General features: G+C 45.7%; 1 protein-coding gene and 1 long non-coding RNA gene across 2 annotated transcripts in view; both read left to right on the top strand.

The window, feature by feature from the left end:
- LOC119647591 overlaps positions 1–24847 on the top strand; it is a 67048-nt gene that overhangs the window by 18897 nt on the left and 23304 nt on the right. The window contains exons 9-13 of the mRNA XM_038048605.1: positions 10643–10786; positions 11111–11299; positions 14100–14259; positions 24184–24230; positions 24345–24480. Of these exons, the coding sequence (XP_037904533.1) occupies positions 10643–10786; positions 11111–11299; positions 14100–14259; positions 24184–24230; positions 24345–24480 (676 nt within the window). The remainder of the gene's footprint in view (positions 1–10642; positions 10787–11110; positions 11300–14099; positions 14260–24183; positions 24231–24344; positions 24481–24847) is intronic.
- On the top strand, positions 5962–10686 carry LOC119649814. The gene is made up of 3 exons (XR_005249200.1): positions 5962–5996; positions 6065–6114; positions 10643–10686. It is a non-coding gene; the product is annotated as an uncharacterized LOC119649814 (long non-coding RNA).

The following is a 24847-nucleotide window of genomic DNA, read 5'->3' on the forward strand; positions in this document are numbered from 1 at the left end:
CCGTCAACACTTGGAGGTGGAGATAGGGTTTTGTAATAGAGGTAATACTGTAACTACTTGTGCGCAGGGCAATTACATTGTGATGGATGATGCTCGAACTCGAACTTATAGGCATCGCATCGGCCAAGAACAGACTTAAGGCCAACCCGACTTTCGGAAATCTTGGAATGAGATGTCCATAATTTCAAAAGCAACCTAAACGGCACAACAGTTCTCCAGTTTAGTCCTGCGATGCAGGCTGGTCTCATATCGAGTGACAATGTGCTTGATTACTTTGCCTCTTCCATATTTAGAAGGGTAAACAATAAGAAATCATCCGATATGGATGGCATTCCCAGCGTAGTGCTCAGGCATTTACCAGACATTGCCATTCGTAATTATTGCATTTTGTCCAATAATTTATTAAATAATCCTTCTTTTCAGGATAATGGAAAAAAAGCCCAGTGTTCCCGATTTTAAAGAGAGAGAAGGATTCATCCAGTCTGATATTTGCCGGCGGATTAACAATGGTGAATGCGTAGGTGCTTGCCTTATAGACATGGGGAAGGCCTTTGATACCGTGTGGTTTGGTGGGCTGATTTTCAGTCTCCCACTGCCGCCAGTGAGATTTTAACCCCGACCTTCCGTACGACAGCCTTGTACTCTAACCACTCAGCTATCCGGAGTTTTTGATAACTCCAGGATGAACTTAAGAGGGGTTTTTACACAATTTCCCAAAAAATAGAGTAATATACCATTATTAACTTCATTTGAGCAGAGATCGATATGGAGAGTATGTTCAGCCCTGGACACCATATAGGGGCAGCGGCGTGATTTTTTTCAGATTTTTCGGTTGGGTAGTTTCTGAGAATGAGTCCGTTAAAGAAATCATCACTTTCAACCCCTCCCACTTCCACTTTCCAACAGATGGCATCGAAAAGTACCCATCGAGACCTCTCATTTGATACCCTACATAGCTACATATATTTGGTGAAAAAAAATTATGCACCACCCTTTTGCATGTACCCCCCTTAGTCTCAACGTAAAAAGATGTTACATGACTGGGCGTTCACAGTTTCCATCTTCTCACCAAATTTCGTGTCAATCGGTATAGCCGTTTTTGAGAAAAGTGCATGTGACAGAGGGACAAACAAACAGACAGATCTGGGAGGAGTGGCCAGATCTCCCATCAGGAGCAGGACCTAATGTTCTACTCAACGTTGTCTTGGAGGTGCCTAAGTCTTGCGGCCGAACCCTCACCCCCTGAGGGGATAGCATGGTTTAACGTAGGATCCTACGGTCTTTTTAAGACGCGGATTGATTTTGTAACCACAATCAGAGCCCCGTTAGACAAGCAAAACGGTACCAGTCTATGTCAAGTGCATGGCTTGGCATTCATACTGGTGGATGCGAGCATCACCTAAATCTCTACCGAACTTTGGAGTACGGTACCCGTGTTGGTATGCAACACCACTTCGAGGCCCGAAGGTCTCTTCTCGCTTGAGCATCACCACAGCCCCCATGAAACTCCCACTAGGCGGCCAACCGCAACTAACCGAGCTGTACTCAGATACGACAGGAATTTTCCTGAAGTATAGTAGTCCAGGGGCTACCTCGGTTCCAATGGTACCAGTATACCCCTAGTAAGGTTTCGTGACCGAAGCCACTTCAAATGAGTCCCCGTGCAGACTCGGGTCTCATCGCCCTTGCTAGGCCTCGGAGCATTCGCCTACTGCATTTTGGTAAATGACTTTTTCCGCACTTGTAGGAGACTGACCGATGTAGCCCCGAAACTCTTCAGACTTTTATCAAACAGAATTTTTCACACTTCACGAGGCGGAATCGAAAATTGTCCGTTCGCACGACAAGCTCGCTCTTGTGAGATGCCCGGGGAATTTTCGTTGTAACTTTTGGGTGTCGAGGGCAGTAAATAGAAAAGTCGAGATCGGATCGAAAGCAAAGAAAAGGTTGGACTTGTAATGATTTGACTTGATTTACTTTAACTATTTAACTCTTATTTTTTCGATTATAATATTTTTTATGATCGCGCTGAAGTGTTCCGTGTCGCGGTTGGGAACAGAAGAGACCGACTTATTTCCATGCGGTCCTTACTGTCCCAACCAACGGCACTTTTTTACCGCTGGCTCTCCACTTCCCCGGTGCGTTCTGAAAACGCGTGAGTGGAGAGTTTCCACGTTCAGCGCCATCTACCCGTCCGCATCCGCAACATCCGAAATAAATTTCGAATGCTGCAGATCCTGCCGCGCCACAGCATCACGACCGGCAAGCCAGTGCGATACAGCGTTTCCCGGTGCCACCACGTGGAAGTTCTCCTGGGCCACATGGTTTTGGTTCAGCCGACAGGGTTGCCGCCCCGTCTTCCTCCCCGCCACCTCAGAGCACCTCCCATCAGGAGCACACCAGCCGGCGGATGTGCAAATATATGTTCATGCACTTTTCTTATCTGACTGTACATGGGTGAATGATGAATTGAAAGCAGATCGCTGGACGATAAAAACAGCAACAACACCGACCGCACATATTCAAAAGGAGCAGCAGCAGAAGGTACTCCAGGACGAGGAAAAGGACCCATTGAGAAGGAGCTCGTCAACTTTGAGATCTCCGCCAATACCAAACATCATAAAAGATAAAACGGAGGGAAAGTCAATGGTGCCTCATGGAGAGTAAAGCCTTGATCAAGATGAATTACCCTTCATACAGTTTGGTGCAAAAATAATTGAGCTGTCTGAGTTCATCAAAGGCAATCACAACGTGCACCAAGCCATAAAAAAAATGGTGAGAGCTATTAGAGTGTTCTACGACAAATCGACGCAGGATGAACGAAATTCCAAGTACAAGTCGAAATCTGTTGCCACAGGCAAACCAAGTGACACTTAATCGTACTGCAATCAACCTGCCACCAAACATGAGAATGCAGAAAAAGATGTGGATGCTCTGAGAAATCAGCAGACGCCTACGAGGAAAAAGGCCGTACAAATAGTTCCGAAAAACAGGACTAAAAGGACCAAAGAGAAAAAGCTGGTCCCCCGAGTGCAGGCTTCGGCAATTGAATCGGCAAAATCCAAGAGGATCCACTGGATAGACCAAGTTATTTAATAAAAAGTCGCAGAAAAAGGCAAAAGTGCAATTTCGCCCAGAAGCAATTGCGATCTCCAGCAATGGAAGTTTATCGACGTGGAGATATTGAAAAAGGTCAAAGTTGACCCCGACCTAAAAGATCTAGACGGAAATGTCAGCAAGATTCGAAGGACGTAGAAGGGTGACCTCACGTTTGAGCTGAAAAAAATCAGCTTGGGGAAAACTGATGGCTTCCGAACTCAGGTTAAGAACTCACTTGGAGAGAATGTCACAGTACGGGCCCAAAAACATGAGGTCTATATACAGTGCAAGGATCTCGATAAAGTGAGATCCAAAGTAGAAATTTTCATTGCATTGATGGAACAGTTCAAGTTAGAGGAACTTGCCGCGAGTCCATTGTGCGTTTGCGGAAAGCCTATGGCAATACTCAGACGGCCACATTGCGATTGCCAGTGGATGCCGCGCAGAAGCTATTGGCGGCCGGAAAGGTTCGAATCGGATGGGTTGTTTGCCGTTTGAGAGAGCAGATTTCTCTAAAGGGTGCTCCGAGTGCCTCGCCTTTGGTCATTTCGCAAAAGCATGCAGCAGCGGCATTGATCGGTTCAATCGATACAGAAGGTGTGGGGAGAAAGGCCATATTGCCAAAGCGTCCAATAGGGACACCAAATGTATATTATGCGAAGGAAGTGAGAGACGGGATTACCGGCATATTGCCGGAAGTGCTAAATGCCCGGAATTTTGGAAGACGCTGACGTCAATGAAAAAATGAGGTTTATTCAAATAAACCTCAATCGTTGCAGAGTGGCAGACCACCTACTAAACGAAGATGGAAATCGCCATCATTACCGAACACTATAGAAACTGTCACGGTGACGTATGGGCAACAGATTCGATTGATAGAGCGCGGCATGCGGTCGACAAACCATACAATGTACTGGGAGTCAGACATGCAGCGGCTTTTTGTCGGTGAAAACAAACGGGGTATATGTATACAGCTGTTACGTCCCACCAAGTGTGACACTGTCCGAATTCGAGGAAATGGTTGACAGTCTTGTTCTCGACGCAAGGAGTCGCAGTCCAAGGGTGATTGCTGGTAACTTCAATTCTTGGGCCCGTGAATGGGGTAGCAGAGAGACAAATGCAAGGGGTCGCAGTTTATTAGACGCTTTTGAACAGTTGGATAAAATTCTGGCCAACGAAGATTACGTAAACACCTTTCAGAAAGGAGGTCTGCATCAATCGTAGACGTAACTGGCACGTGGGATGTCCTGGTGCGTCAGCAAACATTACACCCACAACGATCACCAGGCAATCCTTTTTGAGCTATGGGTGGAGTCACCGGGCGAAAACCATCATGCCCGAAACCGAGAAAGTTGTCAGTCTGGCTTGCTAGAGGTCAGGAGCAGACCTCCATAGAGGTGTGGGCAGACCAACCTAATGAAATAGGCGCCTCTACGGGAAGAGCTGTCCATGTGGCCCAATGCATCAACAAAGCTTGTGACGCGTCATGCTTAGGAGATGCTCATTTCCAAGTAGAAGACCAAACTATTGGAGAAACACTGAACTGCCCAGCCTTCGATTAGCCTGTCACAGAGCCAAAAGAGCGGCTCAGAGGACGGTAGACCGAATCAACCAAGGGCAAAAAGAGCGTGCCTATAAGGAAGCTCGCAAAACCCTCAAGCTAACCATCCACCGGAGCAAGAAGGAATGCTTTAAGGAGCTCTGTTCGGAAGCGGACGTAAACCCGTGGAGGAGCGCCTATAGAATCGTGATGGGGTGGTTCAGAGGCAATCATCTCCACAGATCGCATGCCCTTCACTCTTGTTAAAAATTATCCAGGGGTTATTCCCCCAGCAAGAAGAGGGCACAGACAGCTTCCAGCGACCTCTGAATGTGACGGCAATACCGCCAATCACCAGTGACGAACTGCTGGAGATCTACGCTAGAATAGAAGATGCCAAAACTCCAGGTCTGGATGACATACCGCATAGGGCCCTTAAACTTGCCGTGAAATCCAGACCGGACATGTTCGCTGTGTTGTTCGAAGCGTGTTCAGGTTTAAACTAGATTCCTCACCCGATTGTCCTCTGAAGTCCCAAAGGACCCAGAGCATGTATTCTTCCACTGTCCAAGGTTTGTGGAGGAAAGGAAAAACCTGGAGGAGACTCTAGGGGAGGTACTCGTACCAGAAAATCTGGATTGAAAAATGTTTGCATGTCAGGAAGACTAGGATGCAATCAACTCCATGGTCGCATCTGCCCAGAGCAAAGTGCGAAAGGCAGAGGAGACTAGAAAAGCGCGGTTACAAACGTCGCGAAAGGGGAGCAAACTAAAATGAGCTGACTCCGCCCCGTGATGTAATATCGTATGATGGTTCCACGGGTCTTGCGGGGAGTCGAGGTGGTTTTAGTGAGTAAGAATCCCACACGCTAGCGTGTCCAAGCCACTGTCTTTTGAAGATTTCCACCTCCTTAAAAAAGGACAGACAGAGCGATATTGAACCGATTTTAATAAGGTTTTGTTTTGCAAACAAAACCTTAAAAGCTGTATTTCGTACGACGGTGTCCGGATTTTAATTTTGCTCACTGTACATAAGTTTTCAAAAACGATTTGCCGCATATTCAAATATGGTGGAATTAATAGTCATAATCTTTTGAATCGATGATTACGTGAATTCGATAGATAACTTTATCAAGCAGCTTTTGACAATAATAAATGAGTTCTGAATTATCATGATAATGAACTGATTAAATCCCTGTAAGAATCCCCATTTCCAGGAAATTTAGCTGTTATATTGATATAAAAGCAAATAATTTGATTCATTTCTTTCACTTTTTCATAAAGACGAAGACTGTAGAACTTGCTTTCGTTTTCTTTTTTGTTTCAGTGAAGTTAAAAATCCAGGAAGAAAATGAAAAGTGAGTTGTTGTATACCTATCGTCCTTTACTTCTTAGAAAATCTCAATACTTTTTTCTTAATTTTCAGTTGAACTGACGTTTTTTGCTATTTCTGTCGCCATCGTGATGGGTCAAAACGTAAGAACTTTTGCATATATTAATTTTGTGCTTAGCCTTTATCATTTCTCTGTTGAATATCAACCATTTTTAAGGTTTTGCATAAAACAAACCGCTGACTCCTAATATACGGTTATGTGTGACTTTCACCCACTAAAACAACCCCGTTCTCCTTCGCTTACCCTGCGGGAGTACCATTTTGGTATTACGTCGCGGAGCAGGATCAGTTACGAACTGCACCTCGTGTCGTTATTTGTAACTTTCTTCCGAAGCTCCTCCTTCCTCAGCTGATTGTGGACCACCTGCATGGATCTTTCCACTGCCCTCCAAGATGCCAAGATGTTTCAGAGGCTAGCATGTGCTCCACAATATTCTCGGGTGTCAACCGTGCCCCAGCGTCAATTTCCGCCTCCGCTCTGTGTGCGGTGAACCGCGGGCAGTTGAAAACAACATGCTCCGCATCCTCCGGAATCATCACGCATGTCGGCCAATACGGGGAGTTGTCACGCCCGAAGCGATAAAGGTATGCAAGGTACCCTCAGTGTCCGCTTAGGAATTGAGTTAGGTCACAACTAACCTCACCGTGCCTTCGTTTGACCCATTTTGAGACATCTAGAATAATCCTCTGCGTCCAGGCTCCTTTTAACTGAATCATCCCATCTTTTTTGCCATTTCAAAATAGATTCACTTCGTGGCAAATGATAGGTATATGACTGGCCGATTGCAAATGTCATGGAGGCGTCGACTCTCGTTCGCCAAGATGTGGATGCACGCCATGCCTACACACAGGCTGTTTCGTCTGATGTTGTCCGGTAAGCGTAGGGCGTTGGGTATGTACTCGTAGCTGCGATTTTCCTTCTATTTTCTCCCAACTTCAAAGACGGTGCCCAGACTAGAGCTGCATAAAGCAAGATCGTGCTGACAACTTTCGAGAGAAGGAGCCGCCGGCTTTGCCTAGGGCCACATTCTTGCTAATAATGCCCGGAACCACCCCCCCGTCCCCCCCCCGGGAGCTTTGATTGCTATATTCTCAAAATGGAAGCTGAATTTCAGTCTTTGTTCAACCATGACTCCTAAGTATTTAAGCGTTGCCTGCAACTGTATGATGTGTTCACCAATCCCGGCCATTACCGACGTTTGCTTCCTTCACTTGGTTATCAAAACTACCTGGTTTAATGCTCTGCGACCTTCAGACCAGCTTCCTCTAGCCAAGATCTGATTTCAAAAATTGCCTCGTTATTATCCACAGAAGAGGACCGAGTACTGATCCTTGTGGAACCCCGCAAGTTGTTCGTTTTAGGCACATCGTCCAAATTATAGCGTTGTGCACCAGGTAATTAGGGGCACTCAATTTGGCTAAAGCCTGAATTATTTTACTGCATTTTGCCGTATTGAAGGCATTCTTCACGTCGAAAGTAACTACCGCGTAAGATTTCTTGGCCTCCATTGCTTTTTCCGCAATTTTCGTCATCGTGCTGACAGTAGATCTTGCCTTTCGGAATCCGAGCTGCCTGTATAAGAGACCACCATCCTTTTCTGTGACTGGTACAAACCTATTGAAGATAACCCCTTCGAAAAGCTTGCCGATGTCGTTTAGTTGACATATAGGTCTATAAGACGAAGGATAGCCAAAGGTTTATTTGGCTTCAGGATTAGCACAAACTTCTGTTTCCTCCAATTTTCCCGGAAAATTCCATCTTTCAAGCACGTCGTAAATGTTTCAGTGAATCACCTTGGAACTGTTTTGACGGCCACTGAAGTGTTCAGTTTAACTTCTAGAGATGGTTCCTTGCCGTTCTTTCCTCAATTTCTTATATCGATTGTGCAACTCCTCAGACTTAGGCCGATTTCTGCTACATTGGCTGTGTCTCCTGGCTTTAAGGCAAACTTTATGAAGTTCTGAAATTTTGGCCTTTCACCAGAAGATTGATATCCGTTTCTTGAGTATAGTGCGACGGGGCATAGAAGCGTCACACGCTTTTTGTATCTTTTCGAGAACCTGCCTCACCAATTCTTCAGCGTTGCCCACCGGCATCGCTTCTTTCAGAAATATTTCCTCGAACATTTGCTTGTCAAGTTTTTTGGATGCCCAACCCGCTATTGCAGTTTTCTTGAAGCATTTTACTCCTGTCCTCCCTGGAAGATCTGTATGTATATTCCTCACTCACCTGCCATTGGAAATCCTTAGAAAATGTATCGTTAACAAACGTAAAGTCTATCGCCGATCCCATATCCTGTCTCCGAAAAGTATTGACGCCGCCAGTATTTGCCAGAACGACATTCAGACGTGAAAATACTTCGAGCAATATGCGGCCTCTAGCATTTGTTTCGCGATTACCGCAATCTTCGGCCCAAGCGTTAAAATCGCCAGCTATTATTATTGGGTTGAGGCCACTTGCTTCGTGAGGCTCGGCGCACCGTAGCAGCTGAATATGTGAATGCGAACTCTTGGCCGGGTTCGAGAGAAGAATGCTCTGAAGAATTTTTGGCCACCTACATGAGGATGGACGATTCCGTAGCCTACATAACGACGAAATTTATGAGCAATACCATGGCCGTCAGGTTGTGGATAAAATCCGGCTCAATAAGTTACGGTGGGCGGGTCACTTAATCCGTATGGATGAGGATGATCTAGCCCGGAAAGTCTATAAGGACAATATCTATGGTAGAAAAAGAAGACGAGGCAGACCCTGCCTAAGATGGAGCGATGGCTTAGGTCAGGACGCCAGGCAGCTTTTAGGGATATCGAATTGGTGGACCTCGGCGCAAAACCGGGATGTCTGGAGTTCCTTATTAAGGCAGGCCCAGACCGGATACCGGCTGTTGCGCCGTTGATGATGATGATGAAATCACCTTCATAAACGCCGGACATCTGTAACTGCCTGTGATATGGTCGATGTTGCCCTCCTGTGTTTCTCTGCATATCAGGCATTTGGGATACCCATTGTATTCTTCGCCAATATGCCCTTCTTATCCGTATCTTCAGCACAACTTAAATCTATCGTACTTGCTTGAACAGTTTCTCGAAATGTGTCCAAATTACAGGCATTTGAAACACCTCTTTGGCGATATCTGATCTCGCAGTCGATAGCTCGCCAGCGAGACACCGACTATACCCGCCGAAGGACTGCCGCTTATTTCCCTCTATGTTCCTATGGCTGGGAACACAGAGGAGGGTGACTTTGGTTGTGCCTCCCAAACTGTTCACCACGCTTCTGCACTGCCCCACCAGCCTAGAGGATGTCATCACTGAGTCTGTCTGTCTGTCGTTTAAAATGTCTATGTTATGCGTGGAAATCGGATCAAGCCTCAGTTATCGACAGGCTTCCAGTATCTCCAGTACTTCCGCTTGGAATAGACTGGAGAAACCCGGGAGACCATACAACTCGAGTACCGACCGGCACCTGCTCTACAAACTATCTTTTATACGTCGTGAAGAATATTATGTCTTAGCCTTACAACACGCCCCTGGTCTTCCACTCTGCCCTGGTTGAAAAGTCCACAGCAAAGTGTCTCGTGAGGTTCAACTTTCGTGTTGCAAAGTCTGTGGGAAATGCCCAGATTTCCCGAGGTACTCCGTTTAGGTACAATGGCCGTAGGGGTTTGGTGTCCAGCATCCGGATTCAGGTAGTCTGGCAGCACTGCACGCTACAACGTATTTAATGTGGAGGATGTAGGAGTGTATTGAGAGCATCTGTCGGGCAGAACTACGGAGCTCCGGTAGCGCCTGCACATGCGATTCTTTGAATCCTGATTTGTTCTATTGTACTTTTTGCTCAAAACCTGCCACCATACAATAGAGCCGTACATTAGGATTGGAAACACAATAGCAGTACCATCCTCGGCTGGAGACCCCATTTCTTTACAAAGGTCCTTTTGCAAGCATAGGAGACTATTCAAGCCTTCTTAATCCTGAATTCTATGTTCAATTACCAATTTGGGTTTGGATTCAAGATTACACCCAGATACTTTACATTGGAGGAAAGACCCAATCTTTGTTCATTCAGCCATGGTAGGTAGAATTTAGGTAGGCGCTTGCCTCAAAGATCCGACTGAATTATCTTAGTTCTTAGCATAGATATAATCTAATGCATAAGGTACCCCTCCAATCCAATCCTGGTCAAGGCTTTCTTGATGGCGCTAGTACTAACATTGTTGAATGCTCCCTCCATACCCAAGAAGGTAGCTAGGGTATACTGCTTGTACTTCAGTGACTCAACCGTGCCAATTACCACGTGGAAAGCGATATTTTAGTATAGGTCTAGAAAAGAACAGAACAGAAGATAAAACTGTGGCGCAGCAAGATTGGCAACATTCGAAATTTATTTCGAATGCTAGTACGAATGCGAGCAGATAGATGACGCCGCCGGCGCTTTCCGCGCTTTTTAGAACTCACCACAGGAGTGGAGAGCCAGCGGTAAAAAGGTGCGGTTGGTTGGAAACAGAGGGACCGCATGGAGAACAACCGGTCTCTTCTGCTCCATTTCGAATGCTGCTAATCCTGCTACGCCACAAAATCTACTAAACAATAATATTTACATATTCACAGGATTGTGGCACACTACTAACTGGTAGCATTTACCCAAATGTCGCCGACCAAAACTCCTTCTATCAATGCAACAATGGTCAGGCAATTCTCATAGCTTGCCCAGCAAGCTTTATATTTAATTCGCAATCAAGCTTCTGTGTCAACGTGAGTATTAACAATTTTAAGATTAACTATTTATACAACAATTATTGTCTTTATTGTGAAATTATGGATATTTCCTCTGTTAGCCTAGGTCAAGTTGTTCTTCGTATCCAAGGAGACTATACACAGGAGATCAAACTGCCTTGGCATGCATTTTTATGGCCCAGAAGAAGATGAGGTCCAGTGGGCGGCTTTTCAGTCAAGCTGGGATGGTTAATTTCTTTTATCGCTTTTACTTTCGAGTTCCACCTCCTGTGTATAGCCCGCTTGCTCCTATTTGTGACAAATCCTGACATTATTTTATGAAAAATATTTACTTATTCACAGCCTTGTGACACACCCACAGGTGGCACTGCGATGAATCCAAACGATGATACGAGCTACCTCATATGTGAGAATAATAATGGTATTTGGACATGGAGTGGTGAGCTCGGAAAATGTGGAGCAGACGAGAAATTTTATCAAGCTTTAGTTGGGGTAATTGGCAATGGGTGTTACCCTTCGAAATCTATTGAGGTAAGAACCATTTAGAAACCTTTGGTGAACAATTTTTAACACTTTTATATACATGTACATTTCATTTCACATCTTTTAACGTTTTTATAAAATATGCAAGTCAGGAAACCGGAAGCTGGACGCTTCAGGTGTGAAAGGTTTTGTGTACTTCTTTTATAAAGACATTTGAGTACGCATTTATCCCATTAGTACTTGATTTCTCTTGATTTGTTTCGATTGAGTAATTTCTGAGAATGTGTCCGTTAAGAAAATGATCAATTTCGACCTCCGCACTCCCCACCTTTTCATCTAATGTCAAAACTAAGCCGGCTTCGGAAAGTACTAATGGAGACCTTTCATTTGATACCCAACATGACTATATTTGGTGAAAAAAAACTCAACCCCCATTTTGCATGTATTGGGATAATAACAAGTCGAAATCTGCTGTGCCAACGGTGTCCCAGGCAACCCAAGTGACACCAGATTAGCAGACCTTCATAGAGGTGTGGCCAGACCAACGTAATATAACTGGAGGCTACACAGACATAATGGTCCACGTGACCCAATGCATCGAAAAAGCATGTGACCATGCCTAGGAGGTGCTCATTTCCCAGTATAAGACCAAACTACTGGTGGAATACTAAACGGCCAACCTGCGATCAGTCTGTCACCGAGCCGCAAGAGCGGCTCAGATGGCGGTAGGCAGAATCAACTAAGGACAAAAAGAGTGCGCCTATAAAGAAGCCCGCAAAACGAACAGGCTCGCCCGCCAACGGAACAAAAGAAAATGCTATAAGGAGCACTGTGTGGCGGAGCGCCTATAAAATCTTGATGGGGCAATTCAGAGGCCGCTTATCTCAGCGGATCACGTATTCTTGACTGTTGTTCAAAATTATTTAGGGGTTATTCCCTCAGCAAGAAGAGGGCACTGACAGTTTCCAGTGGCCTTTGAATGTAACGGCAATACCGCCAGTAACCAGTGACAAGCTGCTGGAGTTCTACGCTAGAATAGGAGATAACAAAGCTCCGGGTCTGGCGTACCGAATAGGACCCTTATGGTTGCGTGAAATCCAAACCTAACATTTTCGCTGAGTTGTTCGAAGCGTACATGTCCTGCATCATGGAGGCGACAGAAATCAGTACTGACGCCTGAGATTGGTGAACCTCTAGGCGAGCCAACCTCTTACAGACCTATTAATTTTTTGAGCTCTGTAGGAAAAATGCGAAAATGCAAGAGCGAGTTATTTTCAAAAGATTACTCGCAGTTTTTAAGAGCCAGGGAGGCTCCGTAAAGCCAGATCATTCATTGATGTCAACTAAATGGTTACTGGCTTGGCCAAAGATGTAATCCACGGAAAGGGTAGTACTAGCCAATATAGCGTGGTGGTGATCCTAGGCGTGCATTCACTTCGGCCAATTGGAAACTAATACGGGAATATCTGGTGAAGATTGCTATTCCCGCCAGTCTTGTAGTTATTGTTAACAGCTATTTACAAGAACTGAGGCTTTGGTCTGACACTGATGACGGATCCCAGGAGTATGTTGTCTCTACGGGTGCCTCAGGGCATCAGCATCATGTACAATAATGTACTTAATCTTTTCTTTCCAGAGGAACCCGCGGCGGTGGGTTACGCCGACGATATAGCGCATCTCGAAGGTGCTGAGTTATACTCATGCGAAGCGATCAATGCTGTTGAGGATTGGCTAGAGAGTTCTGGACTGACACTTTCGGAGGAAAAAACGGAAGAGGTCCTCATCACCAAAGGCTGTAAAAAAATTATGCCCGCATTCAAATTGGGAATCATATGATCACTTCTAAGCGTGCCATCAAATACTTGGGAATGATGATAGACGGGAAGCTCAGCTATTAGCAACACGTGCGGTATACTTATGACAAAGCATCCATAGGATGGAACATAGGAAAGTCATCGCATGCTTCCAGGTTGCTTATAGCTAGGTTAGTGAGAACAATCCTGCTCTATGCAAGTCCAGTTTGGAGAAAGACATTGCAGGTTACATTTAACGCTAACAAACTGAGTGCAGTCTACAGAAGGATAGCACTAATGGTGTGCTCGGCATTCAGGACTGTCTCAGATGATGCAGTATTCGTCATCTCGGGAATGACGCCCATTGACATGTTGGCAAACGAGATGACAAACATATCCAATGCGAAGTCTATCCTTCCTTTATCGCAGACGAAAACGCCGAAAGGGAGAGATCTCTAAATAGATGGCAAGAGTGTTGGGAACGCTCGGGTAACGATCGGTGGACATAGAGGCTCATCCCTGTTATCAAGGAGTGATTGCAGAGATTAATTATAATCTTACGCAGATTGCAGTTTCTCACGGGACATGAAGTATATCGCCAGTACCTGTTCAGGTTTAAACTAGATTCCTCACCCGATTGTCCAAACTGCAATGGAGTATTCATTCACTGTCCAAGATTTGTGGAAGAAAGGAAGAACCTAGAGGAGACTCTAGGACAGGTGCTTGTGCCAGAAAATGTGGGATGCCATCAACTCCATGGTCTCATCTGTCCAAAGCAAACTGCGAGAGGCAGAGGAGACTAGAAACGCGCGGTTACGTACATGACCGAGCTAAAGTGCGCTGACTACGCCCCGTGATGTAATACCTTATGATGGTTTCACGGGGCTTGAGGGAGTCGGGGGTGATTTTACGGGATAAGACTCCCCCACGCTGGCATGTCCAGGCCAGTGTCTTTTAAAACCTTAAAAACTGCATTTTCGATACTCCGTTATTAGTTACATATCCAGTTTTTATCGACTAATAATGGAAATATTTCGTTTTTATTTCTTTTTCAGATATGTCCTCCCGGATCATCTTCAACAACTATAAAATTACTCCCAAGAGAAAATTGTCCGATAACAAACATTTACATTGATTGTTATAACGGAGTAGCAAGTGTACGAAAGTGTCCATACAGCAGTGTGTTTGATTCAGGAGCATGCCTGGCGGCCCCTGGTGCCTGCCCATCGACCGTAACTGAGATACAAGATTGCATGTGCAATTGAGATAATCTAATGACACGAAACAGATGCAAAATATATTAAAATTATATTGAAAATATATATATGTATATAGATCTAAACCAAGGAGTTATTTAATTTTCTCTAGCATTCCATAAGCATTGTCTACTCTCATTGCCATTTGTATAAACTGACCACATACTTGCAACTCACTGCATTCATGTGTGTTAATAGGTGTAACTATTTCTGGGAAAAGTGCGTATGACAGACAGACAGAAAGAATTCTGCTGATATGCCAGATCTCCCATCAGGTGCATCGCTTCGGGGAGTTCGCTTGTGTCCGCCGAAGCCAATGGTTCGTTCTGACGATTGCTCTCAACTGTTTTCAGATCGGGCTTGTCCGTTGTTGCCAAGTTTGCGATCATCGTTATTCAATTGTTTAGCCGTGTTTGACTAACGGTTTATTTAACGGCAAAACAGTGACAATTAGAGCTTTAATAACCGCGACTTCGCGTTAACAAAGTGAAGCCGGTACAAGCCTCGCGCCGCGAGTGCGGAACTCATTCTTACTCGAGGGACACAAAACTACAGCGTGTAAAGGACGTCTATGAATTGGGCAATTGTAATATCTCCACACAACTCCTTCATTCGGCCGACAACACCATTACGGCTGAAAAAATGATAAGTGGCGACTGCCCCGTCATAACTGTCAACGACGACCAGAACTTCCCTCCTGGGGACCAGCCTGACGCTGGGACTAGCGAAGCAAATTACTACGTTAACATCCAAGGCTTCCAAGATGAATTCAAACTTGCTTCAGGTCTGTTTTCAAACGAAAACAAAGAGACTCGGGCATCTCGGACAACGGGGCCCCAGCGAACAAAAACCGATTTTATCTCCTCTCTGACAACGAGCATTGCCCCGAAGCGACGCACACACGTCCCGGAACCTCGAAATCCGCTGACACGGCCATTCCATTCTTGTATGAATTGACTGCCAGGACACTGGGCCTTGTAATCAAGAACATAAACAAAAATATCAAATTTGAAATTACCAACCTACCGGCCGACAGGCTCAAAGTCCGGCTCACTTGTCCCAATATCCATATGAAACTAATACATTTAATTAAGACCATCAAATGAGAAGGCCATTCCTTCACGCTGAAACAGGAGAGGAAGACAACCCTCATCCTCAGAGGAATCTCCCCCCATGAGTTCATTCCCGAAGACGTGGCTTCGGAATTCGAGGAGGTAACGCAGATCACACCTGTCCGAGTAATCAGACTTTCCACCCCGTGGTCACGAGCCAATGACACCAATCTGAGCCTCTTCCGTGTGACTTTCAACTCTGACGCAGAAGCCAATATAGTCACAAAAAAAATACCCTGCTGTACCAACGGATTAGCTAGGAGAAGCCCCGAAAAGGGGAAGTCACCCAATGTTTCAATTGCCAACAATTTGGCCATGTATCCGCAAACTGCGGATAAGACCCCAGATGCGTGAAGTGCGCGAGCCCACACGCCTCCAAGGACTGTCCCCATTCGAATGTAGAAGACAACGCCGAAAAGGAGTCGATGGCACTTCTCAAATGTGCAAACTGTGGCCCACTGGGTCACTAAGTGCCCCCGTAGACTGGAATATATCCACCGCAAAGAAAGAGCAAAAAGCATCCCGCACTCTCGATCTGCTTCGTTCTTCCTCCACGTTGACAAACCCTCGCCTGTTCGTGTCTCGCAGCCTAACACTCTGCCTCATGCCAACTGGACCGCCCCTCTCTCACTGACCCCGTCTTTTGTCGCAGGGGTCAGGGGTCGAGAAAGACACGAAACCCTTAGCCCTTTATCGCCTGCACATTCTTCCATTCCAAGGGGCTTCTTCATGGAAGCCAGGTCTCTATTCAATATGTCTTTCTCCTCACTGTGGATGAACAATTTCCGACTTCTATCACAACTATCTTCGTCTCCCCCCTGAAGACAAACCCAAAGCGTACCTACAGTTCCTCTTCAAATTGCAAGACAACCAAAATGAAGATGTTCACACTCAACACTAATTCGCTCATTTCTAACGACAAACGTTGCGCTCTCCACAAGCTCTTAGAGGATTCCAATCCTAATCTCGCTCTCCTAAACGAAACCAGACTGAAGAAAGCCCCCAACGTAAAATTACATGCTCCCGGTTACAGTACTTTCCGCAATGACGTGGGCAGAAGCAGAGCCATACTAGTCAAAGCGGGACTAACGGCAAATAGTATCCCATCGGCTGCACTGGCGTCAAACTGCCTGTTAGTCAGACTTCCTGTCAGCGGTGGTGGCGTCCTCCGAGTCCTAATCGGCTCTCTCTACTTCCCGGGCAGCACAGGTCGTCACCTCACTCACACCCTGGACGAACTCTGGGAAAACGCGATCAGTTTCGATGCCTTCCTCCTCGGCGGTGACCTCAACGCGAGGCACGTATCTTGGAGCGACTCAGTTAACAATGAAAACGGCGATTGGTTCCAATCAGGTCCATTTCTTAGCGCGGACATCATTAATGCGGGAGTGCCATCCTTTCCTCGTGGATCTTCTTTCCCAGACGGTTTTATAATCTCGTCCAATCTCTCAGCATGTGTGACTAGCTGCTCCTCTTTAGCAGCCCACTCGGACCATCATGCCCTCAGCCTCTCTCTATATCTACAGCAAATTCTCCCTTCACTTCACCATCCGCACAAATGCAGATCTTTCAATCTGACAAACTGGGACGATTTCCAACGCGACTTAGACAGTGTGCTGGGCCCTCTTCTGGACAAATCGCGCATCCACTCTAATGTTGAGCTAGATACATACATCTGGAAAATGAACTCTGCCTTCGAAACTACAATTGACAAGTACGCTCTAGTTAAAGAACCTGATTACTACAAATACGGGTGCCCTTCCCCCTCAACCCTCCTCTTAGTCCTCGATAGAAACAGACTACTGCAGCGCAGGAAACGTTTATTTCACCGGTTACGGAACAGATGCAACGCTGACTACCGTCTCCTCTCCGAGATCATCAAAGACCTGTCCAGCAAAATCAATGGAGCTATTCGGTCTGAACTGAACGCATCTTACAAGAAACTCCTCAAATCCCTCAAACCCGGCCCACAAGTTTTCTCAATAATTAATCGATTGGCCGGGAGAAAAAAATATACTAACTTCAATCAAACCCCGATAAAAATAGGTAACCTCCAGTGTCAATCCCTTGCGTAGACTATTTCAGCCACTTATTCACAGCCAAATCGCCAACGGACCCCATCTGGAACTCAGAGTTGCTAGAGATGTATAAAGCCTGGGAATACCTGGTCTATGCAAAGGAAGGAGGAGTGTCACAGGCTTCTTCGCTTAACACAACGTCTAGGCGAACGGGAGGGGCATGTACCATAATGACGAAGTACAAATCAGCCAAAAGGAGACTCCGCAGCGCAATAAACAAGAGCAAAGCTCGCTGCTGGCAAGATCTGGTCGACGAGGTGAATGGGGATCCATGAAGACTCGGTTACAAACTAGTAACACAAAAAATCGGAGCTCTGCGGAAACCCTGTTCACTTAAGGCCGAGCAGATGGACGGCATTATTAGGGCACTCTTGCCTGCGCACCCCATATGGGATGATGACGTCGGCGCGGAGAGCGCCTGTTCCACTTTTCTCAATGAAAAAGTTGGAACAGGCAGTCCTCTCTATGAAAAGCAAGAAGGCGACAGGACCCGATGGTATTCCAACAGAGGTATACAAACTAGTGTTCCAACACCGGCCAGACCTACTGCTCGGCGCATTCAACGCTTGCCTGAAAGAGGGAATCTCCCATGCTCGTTGGAAAGTGGCGAGGCTTGCGCTGATGCATAAAGGGAAAGGTGACCCCGAGCAAAGGCACATAGCCGCCGAACTCGACGGGTGGTGCTCCTCGTAACACTTGACGTCAGAAACGCCTTTAATTCCTTAAGATGGAAAGACATCCTAGGCACACTAGACAATACCTTCAACGTGCCGAACTATCTCTTACGGATATTGAGGGACTATCTGAGGAACTGCTCCCTGGTCTATCAAACACTAGAGGGTCAAAGGAGGATGGAGATCACGTCGGGGGTAGCACAGGGATGCATCCTAGGTAACGCTACCTATGACGGTCTACTTAAACTCGGCATGTCAGAAGAGTCGCGCCTGGTCGGCTATGCAGATGATGTCGCAGTGCTTGTTGCTGGACGCACTGTCGAACCGGCGCAAAGCAGATTCGGCATATTGATGCGACGTGTAAGCGGATGGATGACTACTCATGGTTTCAACCTTACACTGGAAAAAACCGAAATAGTCATCCTGACTAAAAAGAGAATTCCCACCCAGGGTCCCATGCCGTTCAGCGGGTCGATAATCGAATCAAAATCAGCGGTAAAGTACCTCGGGTTGACTCTTGACTCAAAGACGAGCTCTTTTGAGCAAATCAAAGCAACAGCAAACAAGGCTGCAGCTGGAGTTTCGGCATTAAGTAGGCTAATGGCAAACATTGGGGGTCCTTCGTCTAGCAGGCGACGTTTCCTGATGAGTTCAACGCAATTTGTCCTGCTCTACCACGCAGAGGTATTGGCTGACGCTCTTAACGAGGAGGTATATCGTAAACGTCTCGCGCAAGTACAGAGACGGGGAGATTTGCGGGTGGTGTCTGCGTGCCGCATGAAGAACGGCAACGCACTCTAGACGAGTGGCAGCTCTCGTGGCAGCTCTCGTGGCAGCTCTCGTGGCAGCTCTCGTGGCAAAATGAAACTAGAGGCAGATGGACTGCGCGGCTCGTCGGTAACTTAGGTGCGTGGCTGAATCGGAAGCATGGTGGGAATGACTATTTCCTTACCCATTTTTTAAGTGGGCATGGATGTTTTCAGCCTTACCTGCACAAGATTGGAAAGGCGCGATATCCGGATTGTGTATTTTGCAATGGAGTTGTGGACGACGTCCACCACATTTTTTTTTTTGTGGAAGATGGGATGGGGTTCGTCAGCAGCTCTCATTGTCGAAGAGATGCTGAGGAGTGCTGACAGGTGGAGCCATGTTGCCCATTACGTTCGGGCCCTTCTCGTTGCTAAGAAGATAGAGCTCTACCGGTGAAGGAGCCTGATGGCAAGTTGTTCCTTGAACTGACAGTTCCCTTCCTCCTGATTTGAAGGATCCGCAAGGCGGGAGATTTCGGGGACTAGGCCGAAGTAATGTGACAAACGGTTCCAGGCTACCTCTCTGACGATGGGGAGGTGTTTATTTGGTACTCCGACGACGTATCGAACCGGGAGTTCAACACTCTGTGCGTAAATGCATTCACCTACCCTACTCCCCCCAAAAAAAAACAAAGAATAGATGCTGTCCAATGCGGGAGCCCGATCCACACACCAAGTCAGACGACACGCGCCGGTTATCCGTACCGGACCTCAAGTTTATCCTTTTTCTCATTTGAAGGATTTGCATTCCTGCTGACTTGTTGGTAAAACTTTCGCACCTAGTGCGGTTGCTCCCTGCACTTTTCTAGTTCACAGACTTGTTGACTCACCCAGTGAATCCTCGCTGAACCTATCGAGAGGTGAGAGTTATGTAAAAATGTCTAAATCCAAATATATCCTTTTGATCTTGTTTAAGATTTTATTTGATTAAATAAAGCCCTTAATTTTCCATTTTGAATGTTTTTGAGAAATTATTTTCTGATGCAGCTCGTTCCGATAAATTAGTAGCAACGGCATAGAAATTCGGTATGGTCAAATATAAATTTCCGATTTGTCATTTTTAATCCCAATCTTATCACGATTAGATGCATCTCAACGCGAGCAATATTGATGGTTAATCCATAAATAGCAAATGAATGGTGAATTTATACTTCACTCCAAGCAAAAACCTTTAATTTATTTCAGTTTTCTATAAAGATAAACTAATCTAGTATTTCAAGATGTAGTTAAGTCTTACAAAATCAGCCAGAAAGTGAAAAAATCGACAATATTTTATTAAGTTCAACTTCGCTGGAATCATGTTTCCTATTTATTTCTTTTCGTATTTAATAATTCAACACTTTATATTATTTTAGTCGAATTAATCTGGAAAGGTATCTGACAAGCATATTATCCGTCATGCGGCATTCAGATCACCATCCTATAAGCGCTGTCCAGTAAATAATTACCTTTTTCCGGAAAACTCTTGCCTTCCGGGAATCCAAGACGCCTCCCCGTTCGAACAAAACATCGCATGAAGAAATCAGACGATCTAGAAATCTAGAAATTTCCAATCTTCCTCTATTTTCACCAGGTCCTCTGACCAGGTGCTCCGAGGTAGAGGAGAGGAAGACGGGGCGGCAACCCTGTCGGCTGAACCAAAACCAAGCGGCCCAGGAGAACCTCCAAGTGGTGGCACCGGGAAACGCTGTATCGCATTAGATTTCCGGCCGTGATGCAGTAGGCAAATGCTCGAAGGCCTAGCAAGGGCGATCAGACCCGAGTCTGCACGGGGACTCATCTGAAGTGGCTTTGGTCACGAAACCTTACCAGGGGTATACTGGTACCATGGGAACCGATGTAGCCAATGGACTCTTATACTTCAGGAGAATTCCTGTCGTGTGGTTGTGCTCAAGCGAGAAGAGACCTTCGGGCCACGACGTGGTGTTGCGTATCAACACGGGTGCCGTACTCCATAGTTCGGTAGAGATTTAGGTAATTCGTGCATCCACCAGTATGAATGCTAAGCCATGCACTTGGTATAGACGGGGTCGTGGAAATTTTCAATTTTCCTCCATTTTTGCCAAGCATCGTGCATTCAACAGATGATAACAGCGATGGGACCAGTCAGAAAAGGGTCGGTGGACTTACAGGTTGATCCCTTCTTTCGGGGACTGGCTAGAAAGAAAGTATGGGAAGATCAATTAAAATCTCACCCAGTTTCTCGCCGGCCATAAGGATATCGTCCATATATGTGCAGGTTTTAATTATACACCGCACCTAATAGTCAAAACTGCGACGAGTCCTAGAGGACCCAGTGCACGTATTCTTCCAAAGTGCTAGGTTCGTGGAAGAAAGGGAGAACCTAAAGGAAAGTCTAGGTGAAGTGCGAACACCTAAAAATTTTATCTGGAGCTCTCGCGTATCCTGGCCAGAGTCTTTTGAAGATTTCCAAAAAAAAAGAAGTCCGGCTCAGGGATAGATCCCTGCGCCACTCCCGACGTGACCTCCATTCTCCTCTGATCCTCTGACGTTTCATAGAGCAAGGAGCGGTTCCTCAGATAATCCCTCAATATCCGTAAGAGGTAGTTCGGCACGTGGAAAGTACTGTCTACTGTGCCTAGAATATCTTTCTACCTTACGAAATTAAAGCATTTCTAACGTCTGAAGAACGAATTCAATTCAATGATTGGATCTTCTAGTGGGGAATGTGTATCTTCGAGGCATCTATGCGTCATATGATTTCGAGATGCTCTGTATGACATGGAGAGCTCTATCCGTGGAGGTGGCTGCTTTGCTAGGCAGGTCAAACCACACTTCCATGAAGGTTTGCTCATCCATCGCTTTCGCAGACCATCCTGGTGTTCCTTTAGATTTCGGTTTCCGGGATGCAGACCTCGTGCCCTATGGCTCCATCCTTAGTTCAAAGTTGATGCTGTATCGAATATACTGCTTATTTTTGTCCACACAAAGCCACTAGCGGCCTGACCCATCCTACATTGTATGGCTTGACGACCGCCCACAAAGCCGCTTCACTAGTTACCCGATTATCGTGGCCTCCTTTGGCACGGGAAGGACAAGGACTCCATTGTACATTATGTTCCACAGGAGCCCTTAGTACTTCTGTGATGACTGTGTACTATTTGGATCCCTTATCCATATCATACCAAAGCGTCGCCTCCAAGAGGTAACTTTCGAGGAACTTTGTCAAATAAGTCACTCGTCAAATAGGGACACTCGTTTTAGCCAGTGAGTTTTTTATCCAGTTTGCTAAATTGAATGCATATTTGACGTCCAACGTTACCACGCCACAGCATTTATTAGACGACATTGCGCCTCGAGCCAGTTTTAAGACAACATCTACGCGTCGATCACTGAGTGGGCTTGTCGAGATCCAAATTGTCGCTCCGATAGTCCATCCTTATATTCAATGATAGAGAGCAGGTTATTGTAGATGGCCCTTTTGAGCATCTTTCCTACTGTTTCGATGAGGCAAATTAGGCAATATGATGATGGATGTTCTGAGTGCTTTTTCGACTTGGGGAGCAGAACTAGTTTTTGCCTCTTCTACCAGTCGGGGAAAACTCGTTCTACCATGCATGTTTCAAACAAGCTGATAAACTAGTCCGGTCTGGTCTTAACAGCGAGTTTAAGAGCTCAATTAGGAACAGCATCCAGGCAGACCTCGTGCTTTGCTATCACCAAGTCTCCGGTAAATTTGCGCAAGTTCCTCCTTAGTTGCCGCAGGTATGGTGTATACGCCCAATGCTTGCTTGTGTTGTTTGCCCTCCCCTTTATCCGGGGGGAACAACGCAGCTCTATCCGTGGCTTGCTTTGCTAGACAGGTCTAACCACACCTCCATGAATGCAGACCATCCTGGTGTTCCTTTAGATTTTGGCTTCCGGGATGCGGGTCTCCTGCCCTATGCCTCCATCCTTAGTTCAAAGTTGATTGCCTGGTGGGGGCTGTACGTGAAGTCCTCGCTAACTTGTCAGGACATACCACGTGACAGCGCTGGGCTGAGAAAAGTCCGATCTCCAATTAACCTAGATCGCCCTTTCCGATAAGTGGTTACATCACTTTCGTTGGCCAGCACTACAGCCGAATCCTTCTAATAAGCACCGCCTCCTTGTATTAGTCTCTTTGCTGCCCCACTCGTTGGGCCACGAATTAATGTCACTCGTTATCACCTTTGCACCTCGTCCCCTTGCGTCGTGAACAAGATCGTCTAACAGGACTCAAGCAGTGTGATGCTCGGTGGGGCGTAGCAGCTGTATACGAATATATCGCTTATTTTTTGCCCATACAAAGCCACTAGCCGCTGACCCAGCCTATATTGTATGGTTGACGACCGCACGCTCATATCGCCGCTCCACCAGAGGAATCTGTGACTCATACACCACCGTCAAGATTTCTGTACGGTTCAATAATGATAACAATCTCCATCGCGGATTCAAGTGGTCTGCGCAAGCAAATTTTATCCAACCTTGCAATAATTGGCCTTGGGGTGGCCTTTCCCTTTCCTGATCGGTGCAAGCCTCAGCACCTTCTAACGAGGAGGGAAAATGCACGAGTTGATTAGCTGCTCGTTGTCGATCAATGGAAACCCAACTGCTCTTATGGTAGGCCCTATATTCGAACAATGTGCCACCAGTGACGAGCCAGTGATAGGGGCAGAAATCTACAAATCCCTTACCACTATTATTACGGTCAGCAAGACCATACTCCCTCGCTTCTTCTCGGCTGGAGTTAATCCCAGGTTTTGTGGGATTATTTTTCTAAAGCCCTAGCCTGGTTAGCAATTGAGGATTATTTACTCAAAACCCAACTTAATTCCGGTTAAATACTGACAATAAAACTGATCAATATCTGACAGTGATAAGAAATTATTGGTCCCAAAATAGATCATCTAAATGCGTACTGACAAATACATTACAATTATATCTTCGATTAATATAGCTCCAGAGCTATTCACTTGAAGTGGAAATCGTCTTTTCCAGGAACTTTCGATTGTCCATTGATATGGAGCTATCTAATGCAGATAAGCACTTCCACTTCTCTATATAAAGCAAAAGATTGAGGTGGGTGTTTGCAGATTCCAACCCCTGTAGGAGTGGCAATAAATCAGAGTAAGAAATATTTTGGAGAGGCAACATGAAAATTAAAAGTAAATCAAACAATTTCTTTGGATTTATTATTTTGAATTTCACTATTTCACATTATTTTTCAGTTGGGCTAATTTTGCTAGGTGTCGTCGCACTTATAGCAGCTGATCAGGTGAGAACTTTTATTTACATTTTCAGTATGAGAGGTTTCGTAACTATTGCTTTGCTTCATACCTATTTTATTTAGCCTACATAGATGACACTAATTTTTCCTTCTATTCCACAGCAATGTTCATCTGGATCTTCTAAAGTCCCAGCGTTCCCGCAGGACCCTTCATGCTTTATAACGAACTATTACTTGGAATGCAATAATGGAGTGGCCACTGTGAAAAAGTGTCCTTCAGGATATCTATTTGACAGTGGTGAATGTCTACAATTTGGAGACTGCGCAACGATAGATATGCCCTGCATTTGTTCATAACTTCAAGTCAATAAAGGAAAAGCATATTAAGGCAAACCATGAAAGTACATATAACGCAATTTCAATAAATGAGAAGATTCCAAATGTTGGCAAACACGCTTGTAACCCCTTAAACATGCAATATTACATTAAGGCCAAACCATAGAGAACAACACAATCTGAGCCCATTCCCTTTTCACCGAAAGTTTAAAGCTGAAACCTGGGGGCGTTTTCCCCATTTTTACCACCGGAAGGTTGTGGACACTTTGGCCATTCCTCGATTTTCGCCAGGTCCTCTAACCATGGACTTTCTGCGATATGTCGCCTTC

Source organism: Hermetia illucens, chromosome 2, assembly GCF_905115235.1.
Source record: "Hermetia illucens chromosome 2, iHerIll2.2.curated.20191125, whole genome shotgun sequence".
In the NCBI taxonomy this organism is placed as follows: domain Eukaryota; kingdom Metazoa; phylum Arthropoda; class Insecta; order Diptera; family Stratiomyidae; genus Hermetia; species Hermetia illucens.